Source organism: Gymnoscopelus microlampas (genome assembly GCF_963454915.1).
Source record: "Gymnoscopelus microlampas genome assembly, chromosome: 11".
NCBI lineage: Eukaryota > Metazoa > Chordata > Actinopteri > Myctophiformes > Myctophidae > Gymnoscopelus > Gymnoscopelus microlampas.
The window spans coordinates 22,684,613-22,708,564 of NC_139948.1; the positions used below are offsets into that span (position 1 = coordinate 22,684,613).

Genomic DNA, 23,952 nt, shown 5'->3' on the forward strand with positions numbered 1-23,952 from the left:
TTATTTGAGATAATCGCAATTATTTTTGCATAATCGTCATAATCGTTTTCATGTTGATGTATTTTCACGCATTTCCGAATATAAAAAAAAAAGCAGAAATAACAGATCTACAAGCTTACAACGCGTCACTTCGTGACGCGTTGTAAGCTTGTAGATCAGCTATTTCTGCTTTTTTCATGTATAAAATGATTAAATATGTCAATAATTTATTTCATATTTAAGTTATTTGTCATGTCTGCCCTGTGGATTTTTTTTACTACAAAGCCTAAATGGCAAACAGAAATAAAAAACTGCATTCATATGTTCCAAAGGCACAATTAAATCGTTAATCGCAATTATTTGTGTGACAATTAATCGTCAACTTAAATTTGTAATCGTGACAGCCCTAGTTGCTCAGCAACTAGCCCCCCCCCCCCCTCACCCCTCACTGTCAAAAGAAGTGACTGGTGACTGTATGTGTATCAGAGTAGACGTCTACTACACCCTCCCCAAGATTAACATGTAGGGGGCTTGGCAGTGACAGGGACTATACACGTGGGGGGTGACTAAAGTTTTGGTAGAAAAACGTGGGGGGGGGAGAAGAAAAACAAAAACGGTTGCTCAAAAATGAATAAATTAGTGCACAACATTACAGTTCTTGATTTAACGGTAAACGTGCGTGTTATGTGCAGTCAGTGTAAAGCTGCGTGCAGACAAGCGAGGGTCTATCTAGAGCAGAACTCGAGGGAGGAGGGGAGAGCGGGTTCTATAGAGGAAGGAATTCCATATTGTAATGCTGATGAGTCAGCCCTGGTGCTGCACTTGACCTTTCCCCCACTTTCCATGGCATTTGATACTCTCTATACTGTACAACTGTAGCCCCCCTGTCATAGCTGACTCGGTCACCGTTTAATTATCCCATTTCCTTGCATGCACATGCATATATACCCCCCCCCACCCCCGCACACACACAGTGAGGAAGATGCCCTGGGCTGAAAGAGGCACTCCACATGTATAGGCCTATTATATTTGAATGTTTAATATTTATCTAAATGAGGGTGTTGTGTGTGTGCAACTGTGCATGCAGTTGTACACACACACACACACACACACACACACACACACACACACACACACACACACACACACACACACACACACACACACACACACACACACACACACCTTAATTACCCCACCCTGATAAGTGCTTACATTCTTGTGCACATACTGTGCATGGGTATGAGTATGTACTGTAGGTCTCTAATTTCATGTCATGCAATTTCCCATGTGGCCAACAGATGTCACTATGTCTCCATCTAAGTGATGACTATTGTCTCGTTTTTCTAGGGCCTTGTGTTTTAGATAATGGAGTTAAAATTCCAAGTACATGAATGATCTACTGGTGGGAAATAGTTGAGACAGCCGTTTTGGACACTGGGAAATGCTAATACCGTGTGTCTTTTGGGTTCCTGATAGATCCTGATAACAGTTGTTAAAGAATTCCTGTCATGTTTAAGGGGAAACTGCATTTGTTTTGCTCTGAGTAGTGTTTATTATGAAGCATTCATGATAGATGGTTAATGTTTTGTTTAACTTTGTCCATGTCTTCACACAGCGGCCAGCGGAATAAGTTCTTGCGTCATACCACTGAGTATAAATGAATTACAAAATGGCCGGTCATGGTCAATACCTTTTTTCATACCTCTTTTTATGTCTGCCTCTTAACTCTCCTCTGTCTCTCTCTCTCTCTCTCTCCCTGACTCCCCCCTCTCTTCCAGCCTCCATGCGACTCTGAGTTCCCAGGGTCAAACCATGCTGTCTGCGCTGGTCTTTAGCACCCTGCTGTGGCTCTCTCTCATCCTTACACTCCGCTTCTGCCTCAAGCTGCTCCTCTCCTACCATCGCTGGATGTTTGAGCTGCACGGCCGAGTGTCCAACACCACCAAAGTCTGGGTGGTAAGTCGTACGTGTGTGTGTGGAGGAGGGGGGGGGGGGGGGGTTAGAGATGTGTTGAATGAACTCGATCAGGGCCTTCCCAAACATGTTCAGCTCAAGGTCAAAAGACAAATTTGGTGTCTCCCCATGACCCTAACTTAAACATAATGAATTAACCACTTAAAGGACGACCATTTTCAACCTATCTTCATAATTGGCCCTCCCTAATGCTCATTATAATATGGTACCTTTTTTCCCCCCTACTTGGTCTGTGTCTCAGGGGAGGGCTGTAGACAGTTAAAAAAGAAATCCCCCCCCAAAAAATGTAAATCCTGCTTTATGATGATGTTGCTGTTAGGCGGGTTTCTAAATTGTCCACAGCCCTCCTCTGAGACACAAACCTTTTTTTTAACCTTTTATCTTGAACATTAGAGAGGACCAATTATTTGAAGATAGGTTGGAAATGGGTGAAGTCGTCCTTTAAGTTCTATTTCTAAAATATTGAAAATAGCAGATCTACATGTTGTGAGCTTGTTGATCTACTATGTTCACAATTTTCTTTTTCCAATTCCTGAATTTCCCAATTTCCCAATTTACTTGCGACCTTTAAAAACGGGTCTGTGACCCAAAAGGCTGGGGCCACGACCCTATGTTTGGGAAACATTGAACTAGATGATGAAGTTATTGAAGTTACTGTATCTGCTGTCGTGTCCAGCTTCGGCCATCAGAGACGCATTACTGGGCGTTTGAATAATACTACAGTAGTATCTCCCTTGGAACTGCCAGGTATACTTAAAGGGATAGTTCACCCCCAAAATGACTTTTTTTTTCTCTAGACAAAGTAGACTCTTCGAGTCTCCTACCGGAAATACACCCGTCATCAAATTATTGGCTCAGGAATGCGTCAAAAACAACACATTTCCATGAATTCGATGCTTCATGGGGTGTGTAATTGATAGAAAATAGCGAGACCTTGGGTGGGTGGGTGGGGGGGGGCTTCTCCTCATTGTAGCCACTGGGGGAAAGTCCGGGGGGGGGGGGGGGGGGGGATCTCCCATGGAACTTCCAGTGGCCTTCCAGTGGCCAAAGGCCAAAGGAAACACCATGTTCTTGAAAACAACACGGGTTTGCGTCTATCCCATGAGCTGTTCTCTACAACCACACCTCTCCTCTCTCTGTATCTATAGACAGTGATGTTTTGCCCCTCCTGATTGGCCGGCCCATCTGGTCTTTTGATTTATAGATTGTATTTTATTTTCTATTGATTCATTTATTATTATTATTAAGTATTACTTAATTCTCATATGGATTTGTTAGCATAGAAGTGGCATTAAATAGATTTATCTAGATGTCTACTTACTTACAAGCCTGCCAGGTATACTTAAAGGGATAGTTCACCCCCAAAATGCCTTTTTTTCTAGACAAAGTAGTCTCTTCGAGTATCCTACTGGAAATACACCCGTCATCAAATTATTGGCTCAGGAATGCGTCAAAAACAACACATTTCCATTAATTCAATGCTTCATGGGGTGTGTAATTGATAGAAAATAAGTTATTTAGGCTTTAATTTTTTAGGTGAACTATTCCTTTGATAAACTGGCATCATGCACAGAGTTCACTCTCTTTGATCTCCAGACACAACTCTGACCAACTTTATATAAATTAGTTATAAAACACACATTAACCACTTTAGACCTATTTTATACATAGGCTATTTGAAAATAGCCGATCTACAAGCTCACAATGTGTCGCATCGTGGCGCGTTGTGAGCTTGTAGATCTGCTATTTTCAAAAATGTTAGTACTTTTACTTTTGGTACTTTAAGTATATTTTGATGGCAATACTTTTGTACTTTTACTCAAGTAACATTTTCAACACAGGCCTTGTACTTGTAACGGAGTACTTCTACATTGTGGTATTGATACTTTTACTTAAGTAGAAAATACTTTTTCCACCACTGGATAAAAGTACAATAATAAGGACTACTGTAGTTGTCAATCACCCCTGATGTGTGAAGGACACATACTGTAAGCTGTGACACAGACAGTCACTTACATAGTCATTATGCTACATTGTTTGTTTAGCCTAATTATTGCCACTGGATGCTAGTTAATTGTTTTATTGGCTTAAGTACTTTGTAGACGGAGTCATCTTTTTTGCCATAGATATTTGATTTATGTTCAACCAATTTCATTTAGTGTTATTTCACACACTAACTTATGCCTGTTTTCACCTGTGCAATACCTGTATGCTCAACACAGTTCCTTTAAACGCGCCTATTGTTACCGTTATAGTGCTCAGTGTGAACGGCCCTTACTGTCATTGTACAGTACACTGTATAATGTGATTTAAAAAACAAGTTGGATAATGATCTCTCTCACTCTCTCTGTCTGTCTCTCTCTCTCTCTCTGTCTCTCTCCCTCTCTCTCTGTCTCTGTCTCAGACTTTGTTGAGGCTGCTGTCGGGCAGGAAACCACTGTTGTACAGTTACCAGACATCTCTACCTCACCTACCTGTCCCTGCCATCAAGGACACATTGACCAGGGTGAGCGTGGTGCAAAATGCATGGAGTGCCATGTAAACTCTCTCTCTAGCCACAGTAGTAAATCCTACTACTTTTAACTCATAATAATACACAACATAACATTTGAAACATTTTACAACATGCTTTTAACAATCAGCTTATATAATTGCCCCCCCCCCCCCTCTGTTTCTCTCAGTACCTGGAGTCTGTGCGCCCCCTGCTGACTGACCCAGGATATGAACGGATGGCTGCGCTGGCCAATCAATTTGAGGCAAACCTGGGAAACCGCCTCCAACGCTACCTCAAACTCAAAGCACTGTGGGCCACCAACTATGTGAGTTTATGTGTGTATATATACATATATATACACACACACACACACACACACACACACACACACACACACACACACACACACACACACACACACACACACACACACACACACACACCACATAAATACAAATAATACACCTATCTACACACAACTACACAAAACCACACAAATATACACACAACTAAAGACATCTACATGTGTGTTTGGTACAGGTAAGTGACTGGTGGGAGGAGTACATCTACCTGAGAGGCAGAGGTCCCATCATGGTCAACAGTAACTACTATGGCATGGTAACTACTATTATTACATCTATTACTACTACTATGGCATGGTAACTACTATTATTACATCTATTACTACTACTATGGCATGGTAACTACTATTATTACATCTATTTACCACTACTATGGCATGGTAACTACTATTATTACATCTATTACTACTACTATGGCATGGTAACTACTATTATTACACCTGTTACTACTACTATGGCATGGTAACTACTATTATTACATCTGTTACTACTACTATTATTACAACTATTGCTACTACTATGGCATGGTACTGTAACTACCAGCACTACTACTACTAGATTAGGAACATACTATACCCAGACTTTGTTTTTAAGCCTAACCCAACCCTTAACTCATTCAGTGCCAGGCTTTTTCAAGCTTGTTCATCCCTGTGCCAAGGAATAGGCTATTATTTTACCTTTTCAATTGGTCACAGAGTGTTTGTCTTCAGTGTGATTGATCCCCTGATGGTTGCTAATCACTGAGTCACTTCAGGTGTGGTTTCACAAATTTCAACGAGGTCATTGTGACCTCGTTGACATTTGTTTCTGATGTTTGAAAGTGCCATGCCTCACGTGGTGAGACCTGTGCTCCGCGGAGCACTTTTTCTAGTTTAGTCTTGTTTTCCTTGCCCACAATGTGAAAATGTAATTTAGATGGCATGTTATTTAAACATATGCTAGGTTCATTGCTTAACTGGTATCCTATAGTTTCATCGTACAGATGATTATTCTGATAGTACATTATGTTGTTTAGACTGATGCTAGGTTCCTGGCTCGCTTGCAATCCTAGTTTACTGAAGCACTACACGGTCGCTCTGCATTTGATGTATGTGATTACCCTGCTTATTGTAAGTCGCTCTGGATAAGAGCGTCTGCTGAATGCCTAAATTGTAGTGTTAATACTATTATTATTACAACTATGGCCATGTAACTACTTCTAATTACCATAACAACAACTTCTGCAGCTATGTCATGTTTACTATGACTATTAATACCACTGCTGTTACTGCCGTACCATGGCAATGCATTACTACAAACACTATTACTATTAAAACTACAATGGCATAACGTTGCCATTGCCGACAATATTACTGTTATTACTTGTACAATGACTACTGTATAACTATTAGTAACCACTACTTCAACAATGAATTGGAGGATGTAAACCGTTCTCTCTCTCACTGCCCTGTTCCCCATGTGTCTCTTTTCCTCCCTGTCCCCCTTGGCCCCCCCTCCCCCCTCTACATGTCAGGACTTCTTGTACGTGACCCCCACCTCCATTCAGGCTGCCAGGGCAGGTAACACCATCACAGCCCTGCTGCTCTACAGACGCAAGGTCAACCGAGAGGAACTGAAACCTGTAAGAACTCGTCTCTATGTATGTTTAGTTTAGTTTATTGCACATTTAAAAATGACTTATGATAAAAACAACAAAATGGAAAAAAAATATGATTTGTATATGAAAAGGAAAGAAAAAAAAATCAAAATCACACACAAATATATATGTTTGTGTGTGTGTGGTGCAACAGTTAATTGAACTAATTGATTTAATCGATTTATAAAAAAGAAATATTTATTTTATTTTCCTTTTTTCCCCCCTGTCATTACAGGCTCAAGAAATAACGAAAATAGCCGATCTACAAGCTCACAACACATTGCAATGCTTTGTGAGCTTGCAGATCGTCTATTTTTGTGTGCTGCTGTTGTATGTATAATGTATAAAATTGGGCTTAAGTGCTTAATCAGACTAATGGATTTAGTCGAATATAAAACATCTATTATAATTTCCTGGGTTGTGGCCCCCACAGTCGGGTATGGTCAGGAGGCTATCTCCTGTTTCCTTCCTGTGAGGCAGCTTGATCTATAAGTACACCCCCTGGACATGACACTAGTATGTCGCAGGGCCTCCTCACAAGGCCACTGAGCTGAAACACGCATCCAAGCACAGGTTTATTGATCGTATTCTTCTTCATCCCCCCCAACTCGCTCTCTCTCAGTCTCGTGTACCTGGTACCGTCATCCCTCTATGTGCTGCTCAGTGTGAGAGGATGTTCAACACAACACGCACGCCGGGAGATGAGACTGGTAATGCACACACACACACCTTTATATGTGCACATATACGTGTGTAAACATGCATACCTAACTCAACCATATACATGCACATGCAGCCACACCAAGCGCGCACATGCATACACACACAATTGTACAATGGCAGAGGAAGCCATCATTATGAGGCCAATGGTCACCATGGCAATTGAAATCCTTCAACAGAAGGATTTCAAAAGGCGCTATATACATTCAAGCTATTATTATTATGGAACAAACGTGTTGAAGCCCACAGACAACATCATCTGCCTCTCATCAGCTACTCTCTCTTCAGTGTAATTCAGGTTCAACTTAGTGCAGGCGTCCCCAAGCGTTTCCTTGCCAAGGACCTCCCAAATTAAATAGCCAAATTTGCTCTGGCGGTGGTCCCTCTATTGTGAAATGTCTGATCTAGAAGCTCACAACGCTTCACACTGTGACGGCTGTGAACTTGTAAATGGGCTGTTTTCCGTATTTCTGACAATGGCCACATTTTCTTTCTTTATTATTCCTCTCCTTTAACAAATCTGTGTCTTCGTACATGTAAAAATGTCGCTCTGAAAGTATGAAAATACACTCTTTTGTTATGTAGAAATAATTTCACCTGATTCACTTAAATACTTAAAGATTACTGAGGATCAAGACTGCAATGACTGTGACCGTAAACAGGGGTGCACATAACTTTTTAGGTCTAGTACTCAGAAGAGCACCTGGAGATGTGACTTGGTGCGCAACAAATAAATGGTCCCCCCCCGTTTTGTCAACAGGGGGGGGGGGGGGTGTCAGCACGGTGCCCACCGGACAGTTTATGAAGGGGGGGGGGGTGCAGCTGCGTGAGAAGAAAAAAGGACGCTCTCCGCCTCTCACACCGTTTGGTGAAGCCCCCAAGGTTGGTGCCCTGTGCTGCGCAGCCAGCAGATGCGAGGCGATGCGAGACACTCACACAATCACGTGCAGCATGCGTCCTCCTCTCCCCCTCCGCCTAATGGCTGTGTATGGGGCCGACGCATGCTTTAAAGTGATTGTGTGAGTGTGGCTTCAGGAAGTAAATTCCTAGCCTCGATCTCCAGGCTTTTATTTTTTATTTTTACTAAAAAATAAAAGCTTGGAAATTCCTGTCCCAGCTGTTGGTACGCAAAAGCGCCTCGCGTCGTCTGATATGGTGCGCATTTTTTATTGTGGGTGCGCATGCGCACCTGCGCACCAGTTATGTGCACCCCTGGCCATAAACCCTCCTCTCTCTCTGTCTCTCTGTCTCTCTCTCTCTCTCTCATATATCACCATCTCCCCGCCAGATGTACTACAGCACTGGCAGGACAGTGAGTTTTTAGCAGTGTATCACAAGGGTCGTTTCTTCCGTCTGTGGGTGTACCGCGCCGGCCGGCTGCTGTGTCCGCGGGAGATCGAGTACCAGATCCAGCGGATCCTGGATGACACCTCACCCGCGCAGCCTGGAGAGGACAAGCTGGGGGCCCTCACTGCTGGAGACAGGTACGGGATAGGACCAGTGGTGGAAAAAGTACTCAAATGTTTTGCTTAAGTAAAAGTATCACTACTGCAATTTAGAAGTACTCTGTACTTGAGTAATAGTACAAAAGTATTCATCAAAATGTACTTAAAGTACTAAAAGTAAAAGTACTAAAATATTTGAAAATAGCAGATCTACAAGCTCACGACGCGTAGCGATGCGACGCGTTGTGAGCTTGTAGATCGGCTATTTTCTATAGGTCTTCTTTCACATCAGGACGTTGTTATGATCTTTAGACTCGGAGCAATAACCCAATAACCCACCTATCTCCCATACTCCCTCCTCAGTCAGAGTTCAGAGTTTTAATAAATATAGAATTGTGTGCAGGATGTAATTTGCATACAGATGTGAGGGTAAAATATTTTATTTTAAAAGAAAAAATATTTTCTCTCTCATGCCAGTGTGCCAGTCGTCACCCTCTCCTGTACCAAGGTTACCTACCCCTGACTGTATTACTTGAATGTAGAGTGATTGATTGTTATAAGAGATTAGCTTAGTTTGTATTAGCTTTGTTTTGATGGTAATGATGTCATAGTTATACAAATAGTTTTCAGACTGCGATGGAAAAAGGAAAGTGAGTGTGCTTGGAGCGTTGTCATAGGGAAGGGACAGACAGCCTTCCTGTGTTAGATTAAAGTAAACGGGAAGCGTACACCGCTTCCTGTTCACTTACAGTATCAGCTAACTTTTATTTCATCATGTGATTGCATGCTGTTTGTGTATAAGGCAAGTTGTGAAAGTTCCTCAACTCAATTTCTCTTTTACAAACACCACATGCACTCTCAACACAGACTAAAGGGCCAATACCAGTTTTGTGGGTGACATTTTTGACCGATATTCTGTCTAAACGTTTTTCTAAATGATAAAAAAAAAACATATTTGCCTAAAGTTTCTGTTTCAGAACATTACATTTATAAGCAAACAAGAAATATATAATTCACAAAGTGAAGTAAAAATAGCCAATCTACAAGCTTGTTGATTGGCTATTTTTGAAATAGTTTTTTGAAACGTTTTTTATTCGTCAGGGACTACCTCATTTTCGACAAACTAAATTATATTTGTATGCAAGGCCGAGGCGCCTTTGCACAGAAGATACTGGAGGTATAAACAAACATAAGGACTATATAATTTTCAACACGGACTAAATAGTATTTTGCAAGCACGGCTGGATTAGCATCCCCAGGGGCACTTGATATGATGGCACTTATCTCTGGCATTGCATTCGTTTAAGTAATCTTTCGTTTATCTAAGGCATTACTGTTGTATTGAGCGGATGGTGTATCATTTAGGAATAACAATAGAAAAAAAATCAGAATAGATATTGGATTCGTTTTTTGTACATTGCAGTCCCCTTTGGCTCTCTGTCAAACATTATGCTTAATGTTTCTTATTAACAATGTTGCCCTTTTATTTGTTTGTGTTTGATTATAATATGTATGTGTGGTGAATATGTGGTTACTTACTGGTGTGTGTGTGTGTGTGTGTGTGTGTGTGTGTGTGTGTGTGTTCCTGGCAGGATGCCGTGGTCTCAGACTAGAAAGTGCTACTTCAACTCGGGGGTCAACAAGCGATCATTGGACGCAATTGAAAGGTCTGCTTTCTTTGTAACCCTGGACGATGAGGAGCAAGGCATGATGGGAGATGACCCAGCGGGGAACCTGGACCGCTATGCCAAGTCTCTCCTGCATGGGAGATGCTACGACAGGTGAGGGAGAGAGAGAGAGAGAGATGGATCGGCTCCAAGTTTTTAACTTTGCGCCATGTGACCTACGATACGTTCTGAAATGAGTCAAACTTACAGTATGATACACTTCCTCCTTCTCTCAATCTCTGGCTCTCTTCCTTCCTCTGTCCCTGCCCGAATCTCTCTGTCCTCTCTCTCTCTCTCTCTCCGTCATTCTCTGTTTCTCTCAGGTGGTTTGATAAGTCATTCTCCATCGTCATCTATAAAAACGGGAAGAATGGGCTGAATGCAGAGCACTCCTGGGCTGATGCACCGACAGTAGCACACCTCTGGGAGGTGTGTGTGTGTATTTCTGGATTGTTTGTACATTTATTTGTGGTTATCCGTGTGTGTGTGCATTTGTTTCATACTTTCTTGGAGTGATTCTGCATCCACAGGTTTGTGTGTGCGAGTACAGTATGTGTGCTTTTGCGTCTCTGTGTGTGCATGCACAGTATGCATTTGTGTGTACAGATGAGGTCACAGTCCCATAGTATGCCACTATTTAGTGAAGTGTTGGCGTGTTTTTGTAACAATAGTGTTTTTAAGTTTAGGATTTTACGAATTAATTCCTTTTTTACTTATGTTGCTATATTATCAATGGTTTTCAAAGTTTTTTTCATGTCAAGGACCCACAAAATGTATTTGTCCACGAACCCCCTCCCATCTAAAGATATTTTGTTCCAGGGACCCCCAGAAGCAAAGATTTGAGTTAAAAATTTATATAAAAGATTTGCACAAATGTTCACGATTTTTCTAAAAAATAGCAGATCTACAAGCTCATAGCGCGGCACTCGGTGCCGCGCTATGAGCTTGTAGATCTGCTATTTTTGAATAGCCCAATGAAATCTAAAAATGACACACAGATGAGTTCCCGGTCTTAAAGAGTTAAAGGCAGTAACATTGCTTCACCAGGCTTCTCAGACGGTCCATGCAGTTACTTTCGCTTTCATTGACAGACAACAGCATTGCAAAAGCTGTTGCAGGCTACAGAACAAACAGCCTATAAACATCCCTTTATTTTAGCCAGTTCCAAAAAGAAATCACGCCCCTGTCTGTCTTTGCATTGTTGTTGAAAAGACAGTACAACTTTGGGACTGTGTGTGTGTGTGTGTGTGTGTGTGTGTGTGTGTGTGTGTGTGTACACTTCTCCCATAGAGAGCTGCTCCCTTCTGCCTGCAGGGTTGCCTCTTGTTCCAAATTAATTACTAGGTGCCATCCGTCTAGGCGTCTTGTCGTCTATCCAGCTGTAGCCTATAAAAGTCTCGTCCGAAAGTTTAACAAAGTACACTGAGCAACAGAGAGTAGTGTAACATTTTAAGTCCCTATACAGAGGTTAAATTAAGCCAAAACTGAAGCAGTGACATAAGGTAATCACATTTGCCTTTGATATCATTGAAAGGCAAGAGACTAGACTAGAGTGACATACAGTACATTTCTCACCTTGAAACCTATTAAATGCAGACATGCATGTACTGCTACAGTATGTGTCTGAATTGGAACACCTTATTTTAGCTTTTAGTCAAAATAAGAAAACAAATTTTCATTAACACATTGACCGCCATAGGTTAATCTCATAATGTACTCACCAGTGCCAACGTTTTATTGTTGTTTTTTGTTTTTTTCACGTCGCCATAAATCTTGTTAAAATCCTTAAAATTGAGCCGTGCACTGTTTGTAAACATCGCAGACATCTGCCTGCTTCTACCACTGAAGAACGCGTGTCAAACGGTGCTTCCATGTTGTAGTTAGAACGGTTTATGTTAGACAGTGATCACCGAGGAGAAGAAAACAACAAGGAGAACATTTTGTTTCAGTTTCGTCATTAGAATGAGGGCTGACGGCTTCGGCAAAACCGGAATCCCAAATAAGGGCTTTCCGGTGGTGTTACAATGAAATGGTCCGTGTAGAAAATTGAAAAAAGTTTTTTTTTTTCGAAAAAAAGGAAAAAGCACCACGGCCCGTAGGCTACGGGATCGGCGCTTTACAGTTGGATTTATCGGCCCGTAGGCTACGGGCCCGGCGGGTAGAGTGTTAAGATAAGATTTTGTTTGTTAAAAAATATTAACATTTAAATAATAATAATAACTGATCTCAATATGGACCCATAATATGTTTTTCCATTATCATGCAGCTCTATAACAGTGACACAGCAATGGTACAAACAAAAAAATATATATAGGCTACAGTAGTATTCTTTATAAAATTCTTCTTTTTGTCATCCCTTTAGGTTGCATAGGCAGCGCATCAATATTATAGCCATATCATGATATTAGACTGGATTTCGCTTGTGATTTTGGATATTGTACTATTGTGATATGGCATAAGTGTTCTTGGTTCTTCCAGTGTCCTGGTTTAATCTTATTGGTACTCTGTATTTGCGAATACACAAAATGAAGTACTTGTACTCGGCCTGAAAAAAAGTGGCATTGGAGCAGCCCTACTGTCTAGTTCTTAGATAGAAAATCGGTATCAGCAGGTCAGACTTATAAAAAAAAACGGGAATCGGTATCGGACAATAATTTTGCAATCGGTGCATCTCTAGTAGATAAGCAGAATATAGGCCTACAGACTGTATGAAAGGCCTATATGATTGCGAACGCGGAAGGAGGCGCCTCCGCCCAAGTGGAGCTTACTATGCTCGGCTTGTGTGTGTGTCTGTCTGTTTGCAGTGCACTGCCTGGGTGCGGCCGACAGAGTGCGCCAGAGTGCAGCTACAGTCAAAACACAAACACACACACACACACACACACACAAAGTCCGTAAATACACAATATTTTTGAGCTGCGTTCGCTTCCAGTGTTCGCGCGTCTTACTTGTGGGTAATACACTTGAAAGTGAACTTGATATATCTCTGTCTGTGTGTTGCTCTACACTTGTTCCATGTCTCCAGTTCACTCTGGCCACAGATGCCTTCCAGCTGGGTTACACGGAGGACGGACACTGCAAAGGAGACATCGATCGCTCTCTGCCTCATCCACAGCGCCTCGCCTGGGACATCCCATCCGAGGTACTATACACGCCCTGGATGTGTGTGTGTTTGTGTGTAATGTGTATGTAATGTATGTGTGTGTCTTTTGCTGTGTAATGTGTATGTATGTGGGTACGTGCACATGTTCCTTTACGGTATTTTGTGTACGTATGTGTGTGTGCTTTGCATAACTGCATGTGTACGTGTGAGATACTAAGCACACTTGACGGTAGACGTGGCTGGGTATTATGCCTCGCTGAGTGGCATGATGGGAGGACTCGTCAGGTGTGGTTTGTTATCAGGCGTGGTCTTCCCTCCTGAACATCGGTTGTCTCAACTCCATTAGATTCGTTATTCTTATTGTTTCATCTTTTGCACGAGTACAATTCTTTTGGTTTTGGTTCCTCAACATTGTAGCAGCAATAATGGTAAAGCATGGCGACACTAGTAAGGAGGAAAAAGCGAAGTAATAGAACCCTTTGACGTGTGCATGGTTCCTACTTCTACATTATCCATGTGTATGTGCGCACATACACAGAGGGTATGTTTTATTTTTTGTTTTCAGACAGAACCAGGAGATAACGTGATCCAAAGATTTATTCCTCCATTCACTTCCCTGTTAAAGTATTTATTAAATATTCCGTATCTCGGCTCCTGTGTTTTACTATGTATTTTTGGCGAGACATGCTATTTTCAACAGCGTATGACAAGCAAACAGGAGGTCGCGATGACTTTTTTTTTTCTCGCGGAAGCACAGTGAAACCCTCCGTGATTAGCAACCATCCGATCATGCTGGAGATGAATATTCTGTGACTACTTGAAAAGGTCAGAAAATCGTAAAAAAATGCTGGCAGAGGCTGCAGCCTGTTTTAGAAAACCCCTGGCAGTGAATGTGTTAACACAGGATTTCAACATGTAGCAGTTATTGGGCACAGGTTGGCTGAGGAAAAAGGTTGAATTCTTGAACCTACAGCAAGCACATGCAGGACATTGACACCAGTAGTTTGTTTTTATATCCCTGTCAACAACGGGTCGTATTATTACTGTGTGCCCTTTGTCCGTCCGTCCATTAACATTTCCTTGACATCGCTCTATCGCTGTCATTTGCAGTCCAATTTGCCTTCAATGTCATACAGGAGTTTAATACCAAGATGGCTTGAACTAGTTCAGCAATCTGCCCACGGTCATTATACATGCAAATCGTATAGTAGTACCATCATGAACAGTCATAGATTTAACCATCTATTGCAACAAATGGAATACCATTATAATTGGCGCTGATGGCTCCGCTCTTAAGATGCTCAATGACTTACAGCAGCATGTTAAGCTACTGTAAATCAGTGAGCGCGATGCAGAAACCCTCCATGGGTAAAAAAGAGCAGGCCCAAAGCGAGACATTAATGTCTAACCTTTGAGTCATGCAGGCCCCCCAAAAAAAGCAGCTCTCGAGGACCCTGGTCAACTCTGTATTAGTCTATTAAGCATAGACTGTTTGGGATACTCAAATAGCTGAACCTGTGGGCCACATTACAGAAATGACAAGGGGCCAGGGGCCAGTTGATAAAATGACAACATTAATTGTGTACTTTGTTTAACGAGAGACATGGCAGATAGTCATTTTGGTGAGTCCAGTTTCCATTCCTTATTATAGCAGCTAAAATGGATGTGGATTGTGGCAATTGTGAAATGCTGTTCTTCGTTGCAGTGTAAGTTCTCAACACGTGCGTTTGTTTTTGTATATCCGTTGTCACGGCAACCTAGCTGCTGCGAAATGCTGTGCCCCAGAGCGTCTTTATTATTACATAATGCTCTAGGTAAACCTCGAACAGTGGGTCAAATTAGTCGACTAGTAAAAATGACTAGTCGTGAAAGCCCTAGCCCTGCAGTCCCTTATAGTTTGTTGGCAAGTGTTCTGCCCTCATGGCTGAGTTCCTTTTCATCAATCAGATGGTATTGCGTGTCAGCAGTGTTTGTAGTACTGTACATGTGAGAGTGAAATTGAAAGTAACAGGGAATTTCCCCATATCAGTCACTTCCAGTCCCTACATAGTTTTCCAGATGGTGTAGCATGCGCACATAAATATTGCTGCAAATGAGATGTTGAACCCCCCAGAGATGGTCTGGTTTGAAAGACTAGCCACGTTATGTCTCCACTATCCTCTGACCTCACATCCTCTGAGCCAGGTCAATGGCTATATGCAACCACTGATGCAACTACTTCACTCTTAAGTTAACTACTTCCTTCCACATACTTTGAGCTAGAAACTCGGTTCAAACTTTGACATGTTAGCTTTTAAGTGTTTAGTGTGGATGTATTCAGATGGATAGAATAGAAGATAATAATCTAAGTAATAAGAAGAGTGTTACAGACTGTTACTGCCTCATTGTGTGCAAATGTTAAGGGGTGTGTGTTTGTGAGAGTGAAAATAAATAATTATTTTGTCTGTGGCCAACCAAGAAAACTTTCCAAGAGAGTAAAATACCCTCACACTCCCGTTCATATCACAGAGACACACCCTAGAATAGTAAACACTGATAGAAACCATAGAAAGATAAAGATCACAGGGGGAGGTAGTCTAAATAATTAAACATGCACAAACTTGCTTTCGTCGGTCTGTCTGTCTGTCTGTCTGTCTGTCTGTCTGTCTGTCTGTCTGTCTGTCTGTCTCACCTAACACACATATCTATCTCACCTAACACACATATCTATCTATCTATCTATTTCGTAAGTGTTCAACATGTCTGAAAAAGAAGTGCGTGAAAGTGTCAAAAAGAAGTCATTGAGTTTGGCACGTGTACCATGGGGTCTTGCTAACGGAAGCTGCCAGAACCTCAAGAATAGGTCACAGCATGTCTCCATTCTTCTGTCTCCAGCATTTTCTGGGTCTGGGCTTAGATGCATGCATAGCGTGCCTGAGGCTCCATGCAGGCTCTGATAACATCACTACTGGAAATATAAACAATGAAAACTAGCTTTGGCTTTTTAGCGGTGCCAACCGCTCTATACGTGGCTTTTGACTTTTGTATGTCCGTCCGGCCGGCGGTTTCAGCACGGGATGAGCACGGCAAAGAAGCAAACAGCTATAACTTCAGTTTGCAGCATGCCACCAAGTCCAAATTTGGTATGTGGACTTAGACCACCAATAGGGACGAGCATGAATTGATGACGTTATCAAAAAGGGGTCCAGGGACCCCCAGCGCCCGTATGAGCACGGGATGAGCACGGGATTTTAAACAGCTATAACTCCAGTTTGCAGCATGCCACCAAATCCACATTTGGTATGTGGACTTAGACCACCAATAGGCACGAGCATGAATTGATGAAGTTATCAAAGAGGGGTCCAGGGACCCCCCGCGCCCGTATGAGCACGGGATGAGCACGGGATTTTAAACAGCTATAACTCCAGTTTGCAGCATGCCACCAAGTCCACATTTGGTATGTGGACTTAGACCACCAATAGGCACGAGCATGAATTGATGAAGTTATCAAAGAGGGGTCCAGGGACCCCCCGCGCCCGTATGAGCACGGGATGAGCACGGGATTTTAAACAGCTATAACTCCAGTTTGCAGCATGCCACCAAGTCCACATTTGGTATGTGGACTTAGACCACCAATAGGGCCCAGCATGAATTGCTGAAGCCCCGCCCCCTCTGTCTTCCCATTGGCTGGCCTTCAAACAGCCATAACTCAAGTTCGCAGCATGCTATGGAGTACAAATTTTGTACATGGACTAAAGCCAGCAATAGGGACTAACTGTCATTACTTAAGCCCCGCCCCCTCTGTCTGCCCATTGGCTGGGCTTTAAACAGCCATCATTCCAGTTTGCAGCATGCTCCCAAGTACAAATTTGGTAAGTGGACTCAGACCACCAATAGGGACGCATTGAAATGAGTTAAGGCCCGCCCCAAAGGCACCGCTTCCTTCACACAGGGTGTGATTTTAATGTATAATCCACGTTTTTTTTAAAGGACGACTTCACCCATTTTCAACCTATCTTCATATAATTGGTCCTCACTAATGCTCATGATAAAATGGTACCAATGTCTTCTACTCGGTCTTTGTCTCAGAGGAGGGCTGTGGACAGTTCACCAGTGACATCATCGATGAGGAATCCAAGCTAATAGAAACTGCAGGCTTTCTATTCCTGGAAAGTTGCAATGCAATAATAGAAGCCATTGTTCTCGCGTTAATAAAAATTAAACTTGAAATCTTGAAAAAAAAAAACCTGCCTAATGATGATGTCACTGGTAGACGGTTTATGGACTGTCCTCAGCCCTCCTACGAGACACAGACCAAAGAGAAAAAAATGGTACCATTTTATCATGAGTATTAGTGAGGACCAATTATATGAAGATAGGTTGAAAAGTGGTGAAGTCGTCCTTTAAATAAAAGCCAATTTGTCAATAAAAGTATTCTATTCTACTACTGGTCACCTAAGAGTCTTAACACGGTTTTCTCAGCCCTGAGGAAGTAGAGAGTTAAGACCTTTTATTGATCCCGCGGGGGAAATTCAGGCACCAAAGACATGTACAGCAGGTTAGACAGGTTACAGGCAAGGAGAAAAAAAGTACAGTAGATGCAGCATGATGGGGAGACATCATGTTCAAGGTAACAAAGAAATATTTACCATCAAGAAAAGGAAAAAGATATATATACATACACACACACACACACACGCACACGCACACACACATATTTATATATATTTGTATAGCAGCCAATCAGCCTTTTATCTGTCTGACCATTACAATCTGTTAATCCTGTCATCGATTTCACAACATTCTTGGTATGTTTCTACTCCTGAAGGTTTAATGAGATCAGACTCATTGCAATCCACTGGCAACTGCTCAAAATTAGCAACTGCACAGCCTGAACAAACTTAAAAAGTGACCGCACAGTGTCACTGCCATACTTCTGGAAGGGTTGTGTGGGTTCTTGCCAACTACTTAATCAACATTAAAAAGCCCAAATTAAACCACCAGTGGCCGCTTAAAAACAACTGATTCAGCCAAACCTTATCAAAAACAAACAGGAGATAAGTGATCACCCCATACTGTCACTGCTATACTTATTGTCTCCACCAGGCCAAAGGCATGGTGGCTGTAACAAAAAACGAGAGAGGGGCTTCACCAGCTGATGGCTGTTCAGATGGTTATTAAGCTCCAGTGACCTTATGATTACTAGACGAACTCTCTACCCACTCGGCTTCGGCCACCCCAGAGAGAGTGCAAGTGAAGCTCTAGTTGATTATCGCAGATTTGTGCAGGCAACAGTGTAGACAAAGGCAATTGGTTAAATATTCTTCTGACACAATTGGAAAAACATGTCATAAAATAGACCCAAAATAGAACCAAACAACAACACATACATTTCCATGACGGTGGCTACAAAAAGAACAAATCTTTCAACCACATGGCTGGTCTTCATCAGGGCAAGCGGTAACTCGTCATGAACGTTAGTTTCTGTGCAATGCGCATTTCCTGTGCTGAGCTGCAGCAGATTTGTGTTATGTAGGTGGCGTGACTGTTTCCATCAGAAACCTTGAGTGCACGTATTGTCCGTGTATGTCAACTGTCATGCTGGTGGGTGTTGTATGCACTGGTATGGTTTCCGTACAGCAGAGAGGAAACTGTCATGGCTATCTGCTCTTTCATGCCTTGACACTAATGCATTTTGTAATTCAGTTGTGTCTAACCCCACTCAATACCATTCTTTCCATTGCTGCCAAATTGATTCTATTATTCTTGCATCTGTGTCAATAAGTCTGAAAGATGTAGCTTTAACGCAGCAGTCGTTTGGCGTCTTGAGTATTTATGGCAGAAACCCAGTATCATGCAAGCATGTGTTCTAATGCTGACATATCTACCTGTATTTCTCATGCATTTTGAAAATATTGTAGATGTATAAAATGCATTTTGAGTTGCAAAAATATAATTAGAGGTATTATTATCTGTCTGTCTGGTTGTCTGATTGATCTCACACTTACATAGCATGCAGTGGTAATTTTCCATGACCGGACCGGTCAGACAATCATTCATTCTGCAGCTTGGGAGTCTTGGAATGCTGTTATTTCTGCAAGCATTTACCCTACATTAACAAGCTTAAAATAAATTGTATTGTCTGAAGAGTGTAATTTTCTGTTACAACTTCATTGTTACAACACAGGTTTACAGGTGTGTGTGTGTGTGTGTGTGTGTGTGTGTGTGTGTGTGTGTGTGTGTGTGTGTGTGTGTGTGTGTGTGTGTGTGTGTGTGTGTGTGTGTGTGTGTGTGTGTGTGTGTGTGTGTGTGTGTGTGTGTGTGTGTGTGTGTGTGTGTGCGCGCCATCATTTGTAGTTTTTGTGATAAGAGAGGATAGAGGTGGGGTAGAGCAGGGGTCACACAGATATGATCAGTTCACAGGTCAAGTCAAATAGGCCTTTGGTTTCCAAAGCAACTTGACTTTATCTTTTGATATTCTCTTTGCTTCCTTTTTTTCACTTTCTTCTCTACTGTGCTCTTCTCTCTCTCATCTCAGGTCCAGGTCCAGGTAGCCAGTTCTCTGGCTGTTGCCCAGTCGTTGGCAGATGATGTAGACTGTCATGTTTTCCCGTTCAGGGAGTTTGGCAAGGGACGCATCAAGAAGCTGCGTATCAGTCCTGATGCCTTTATACAACTCAGTCTGCAGCTGGCCTACTACAGAGTGAGACACACACACACACACACACACACACACACACACACACACACACACACACACACACACACACACACACACACACACACACACACACACACACACAGGTCCCAATGGTTATACACGCACAGGTCCCAATGGTTATACATGCACAGGTCCCAATGGTTATACACGCACAGGTCCCAATGGTTTTACACAGATAAACCTGCAGCTTTACAGTTTTTCTAAATCGCTTTGGTTCCATTTTTTTTAATGATGTTATATGCGTTACATGTAAACCATTTTTACATATTTCTACATGTACAGATATATGTCAACAAAATGAAATCCATGCACAAAAAAAACAACAACCCTGCAACAATTAAAAAACCTGCGGTAATTCTGTAAAAAAAATTGTACCTTGTCACAGTATATAGCACTACAAGTTACCATGTTCTTGTTGGACACCCTGTCCCTTGCATATTGGGCGTTTGATATTGGGCGTTTGATGGTAAACCTTGGCCTTGCGAGGCTTATTTCTTTAATAAACACATTAAGAACACCTATTAAAAATGAGTTTTATCTTCTCTCCCACATCCACTCCTCTCTCCTCCATCTTCTCTACCTTTTCCTCTATCTTCGCCTATTCCTACTCCTCTCTTCTTCGCCTCTCCTCATGTCTTTCTTTCCCTTATCTCCTTCTCTTTCCCTCTTCCTCCACTCTCCTCTTCTCCACCTCTTCCGCTGTTCTCTTCCTCTACTCATCCTCCTCTGCTCCTCTTCTCTCCTCTCTTCCAGGATCGTTGTGGTTTCTGTCTGACCTACGAGGCCTCTATGACCCGTCTGTTTAGAGAAGGTCGCACTGAGACTGTCCGCTCTTGTTCCAACGAGAGTTGTGCCTTCGTCAAGGCTATGGAGGCTGGAGAGGTAAATGACCAGAACTACTTGTTTCAACCTGGCCTCCCTATTTTTGCCATGTCATTTTAGGCAAAGATTATAGGCTATTTTTTGAATATTGCATCTAAGCTCACAACACGTCATAGTGCGACGCGTTGTGAGCTTGTAGATCGGCTATTTTCACTGTGCAACACCGGCGTGCAAAATAGAGCTTAACCCATTTAGACCTGTTGTAACCCATACATTGTTATACCTTTCAATCCGGGAGCCACCTCTGTGTCTCATTAGTTGTTGCTAGTTCTGTGTGTGTGCGTGTGCGTGTGCGTGTGTGTGTGTGTGTTCTTTTTTTCCCTCCTTTCTTTCACCTCATGTTTTCTTTTGGTCAGAATCTGTCTAGACAGATTGAAATCATATTTTTGGTCTAGACTCTAAACCAAAAATCTGATTTGGGCTGCCAGTCTCAACATAGCCTTAGCATTTCTGTGCATTGTAGAATACTGGTTCTCAAACCTTATCATGTCACCCCCAACTTGATTCTTATTTGCCCATGGACCCCCCATCTGAAAATATATGCCAGGGACCCCCATATAGGTTCTATAGCAGTGATTCCCAACCTTTTTAATTTCAAGGACCCTCAGATTGATTTGTATTAGACCACAGACCCCCATTTCATACCATTTAGATTCCTGGGACCCCACAATTCTCAGTGTTACTTTAACTCTTGAGAGAGTACAAATGGAACCCTAACGGGTCCATTTGGGAGTTACAGATGGGTCTATTTGGTTAACTTATCAATGATTTGGCTGGGGACCCCCTGTAACCCACTCAAGGACCCCTGGGGGTCCCCTGAACCCACTTTGAGGACCACTGATGTTCTTCATGTAGGTCCGATTAGACACAGATGAGATACATTCCATCCATATGAAAAAAAAAAAAAACGTGAAAATGTGTGCAAATCTTTGAATAAATATTGTTTTAAAGCGAACATTTTAACTCAAATCTTTGCTTCTGGGGGGTCCCTGGAACAACATATTTTGAGATGGGGTTCCGCGGCCAAATACATATCATTTTGGGTGTCCTTGACATGAAAAAGATTGAGCACCACTGATATAGAAACATACTTGATACTACTACATGAATCTAAGCTCATAAAAGTGTAAACCAGAACAAGCCACAAGGCCAATTAAGTAGATAAGCACAGCAACGGTAAGAAAGATGATCTGTATGATAATAATGGTTTGATCTTTACAGTCATTGTAGCTGTTTGTTGTGCAATGGCTTGTGACCACATCTGGATAGCATTAGGTGTGCCTGCGATCCTAGTATAATGCCTACCCATAATGTGTGTGTGTGCTCTGGCTGCACAGAGAGAGCATTCAGTTCTATCTTCTATGGTCTCATATGAATACATACTGGATATAAATATATAATAAAATTGATGTAAAGTATTACAAAATCATATTATCAGAGCTCATACTTAAAGGTAGGGTAAGTGATATTTTTTGGTTAAAACAAAAAGTATTTTGTTAAAAGGTTAAAGCACTATATTCTGATAGTAATCGTTGCTATAGAGTGTTTGTTCATTAACAGAAGTCTCCCCGTCTCTGCAGCTCTTTAATAAACAGAAAATACTTTTTACGGTAGGTGTCAAAATCTCAGCCAATCAGGAGAAAGTACACATTTTTAAGCTTCATTTTTATAGTGTTCCAGTTCAAATTTTGCCTGCTCATTTCTTAGTGTCATCACTTCCAATTTCACTTGTTTAATCTATATCCTGATTGAGTTCTCTATCCTGATTGGATAAAATTGGAAATGAAACTGAAACGAAAATGCATTTTCTGTTTTATAAAGAGCTGGAGAGACAAGGAGACTCCTTTTACTGAACAAACACCCTATAGCAATGAGTACTATCAGAATATAGAGCTATTTAACACTTATTTTAACCAAAGACAATCACTTACCCTACCTTTAACTTTCTTCAAGTGCGTGTGTGCGCTGATATTGCTAACACGTTCAAACGCAAATATACTCCTAGATTCTAGAACTGTAGGTTTTCGTTTGCATACATAAAAATGAGGCTCTCTGTGATGCACTCAAGACAGTTTGTTTTGGTGTAACAGGGGGCGGAGCGTTGCGGGGAGCTATTCCGACAAGCGGCAGAGAAACACCAGAACCTCTACCGATTGGCCATGACGGGAGACGGGATTGACAGACACCTGTTCTGTCTGTACGTGGTGTCAAAATACCTAGGGGTGGACTCGCCCTTCCTCAAGGAGGTGAGGTTGTGTGGCCATTGGTGGTCTTTACTTTGAGCATTTGGCACCCGATCATGTCCAGAGAGACAAAATGCATGGTCAGAAGAAGTGCCATGAACATTTCCCAAACAACAGGTTAAGTGGTAAATCGATTTCAGTGTTAACCCATTCAATCCGGGGACGCGTCTGTCATTTTGGATTTCTTTGGCTACTCAAAAATAGCAGATATACAAGCTCATAGCGCGGCACCGAGTGCCACGCCATGAGCTTGTAGATCTGCTATTTTTTTTAAATCGTGAAAATCTTTGAATATATGTTTTTTTAAGCAAGCATTTGTAACTCAAATCTTTGCTTCTGGGGGTCAACAAAATATTTTTTCAAATGTTCGCTTCGGAAAATATATATTTAAATGCACACATTTTCACAAGCTAAGAAAGCAAGGATATGCTACAAGTAAGCAGCCTCATACAGTACCTAGCATTTCATGCGATAACATACTGTGGCATCTATAGCAAACCTACTCAAAAAAAGAAAAAAGTCATGGACTGTCCCTAAATCTAATAAATATAGCTGTCAGTCTGGCCAATGAAAGCATTGTGGTAATACCTGAGTCAAAGTTCCAAGTGTCCAATGTTCCCCTGCTCAATACTGAACATAATGGGAGGGAACCTAACAAAGCTGTTCCCCAGGGATCTCATCAAAGGATGGTTCTTGGACTAACATTGAACCCTCCTGACATGATGCCTGGCTCTGTGCGTTTCT

General features: G+C 41.9%; 1 protein-coding gene across 2 annotated transcripts in view; it reads left to right on the plus strand.

Moving 5' to 3' along the window:
• cpt1a2b (carnitine palmitoyltransferase 1A2b) overlaps window positions 1–23,952 on the plus strand; it is a 51,304-nt gene that overhangs the window by 11,498 nt on the left and 15,854 nt on the right. For both annotated transcript variants that reach the window (XM_084072770.1, XM_084072771.1), the window contains exons 4-16: window positions 1,761–1,938; window positions 4,361–4,462; window positions 4,638–4,775; window positions 4,991–5,068; window positions 6,326–6,433; window positions 7,071–7,158; window positions 8,457–8,652; window positions 10,206–10,394; window positions 10,604–10,709; window positions 13,306–13,422; window positions 19,901–20,065; window positions 20,837–20,965; window positions 23,056–23,211. In XM_084072770.1, the coding sequence (XP_083928896.1) occupies window positions 1,761–1,938; window positions 4,361–4,462; window positions 4,638–4,775; window positions 4,991–5,068; window positions 6,326–6,433; window positions 7,071–7,158; window positions 8,457–8,652; window positions 10,206–10,394; window positions 10,604–10,709; window positions 13,306–13,422; window positions 19,901–20,065; window positions 20,837–20,965; window positions 23,056–23,211 (1,750 nt within the window). The remainder of the gene's footprint in view (window positions 1–1,760; window positions 1,939–4,360; window positions 4,463–4,637; window positions 4,776–4,990; window positions 5,069–6,325; window positions 6,434–7,070; window positions 7,159–8,456; window positions 8,653–10,205; window positions 10,395–10,603; window positions 10,710–13,305; window positions 13,423–19,900; window positions 20,066–20,836; window positions 20,966–23,055; window positions 23,212–23,952) is intronic.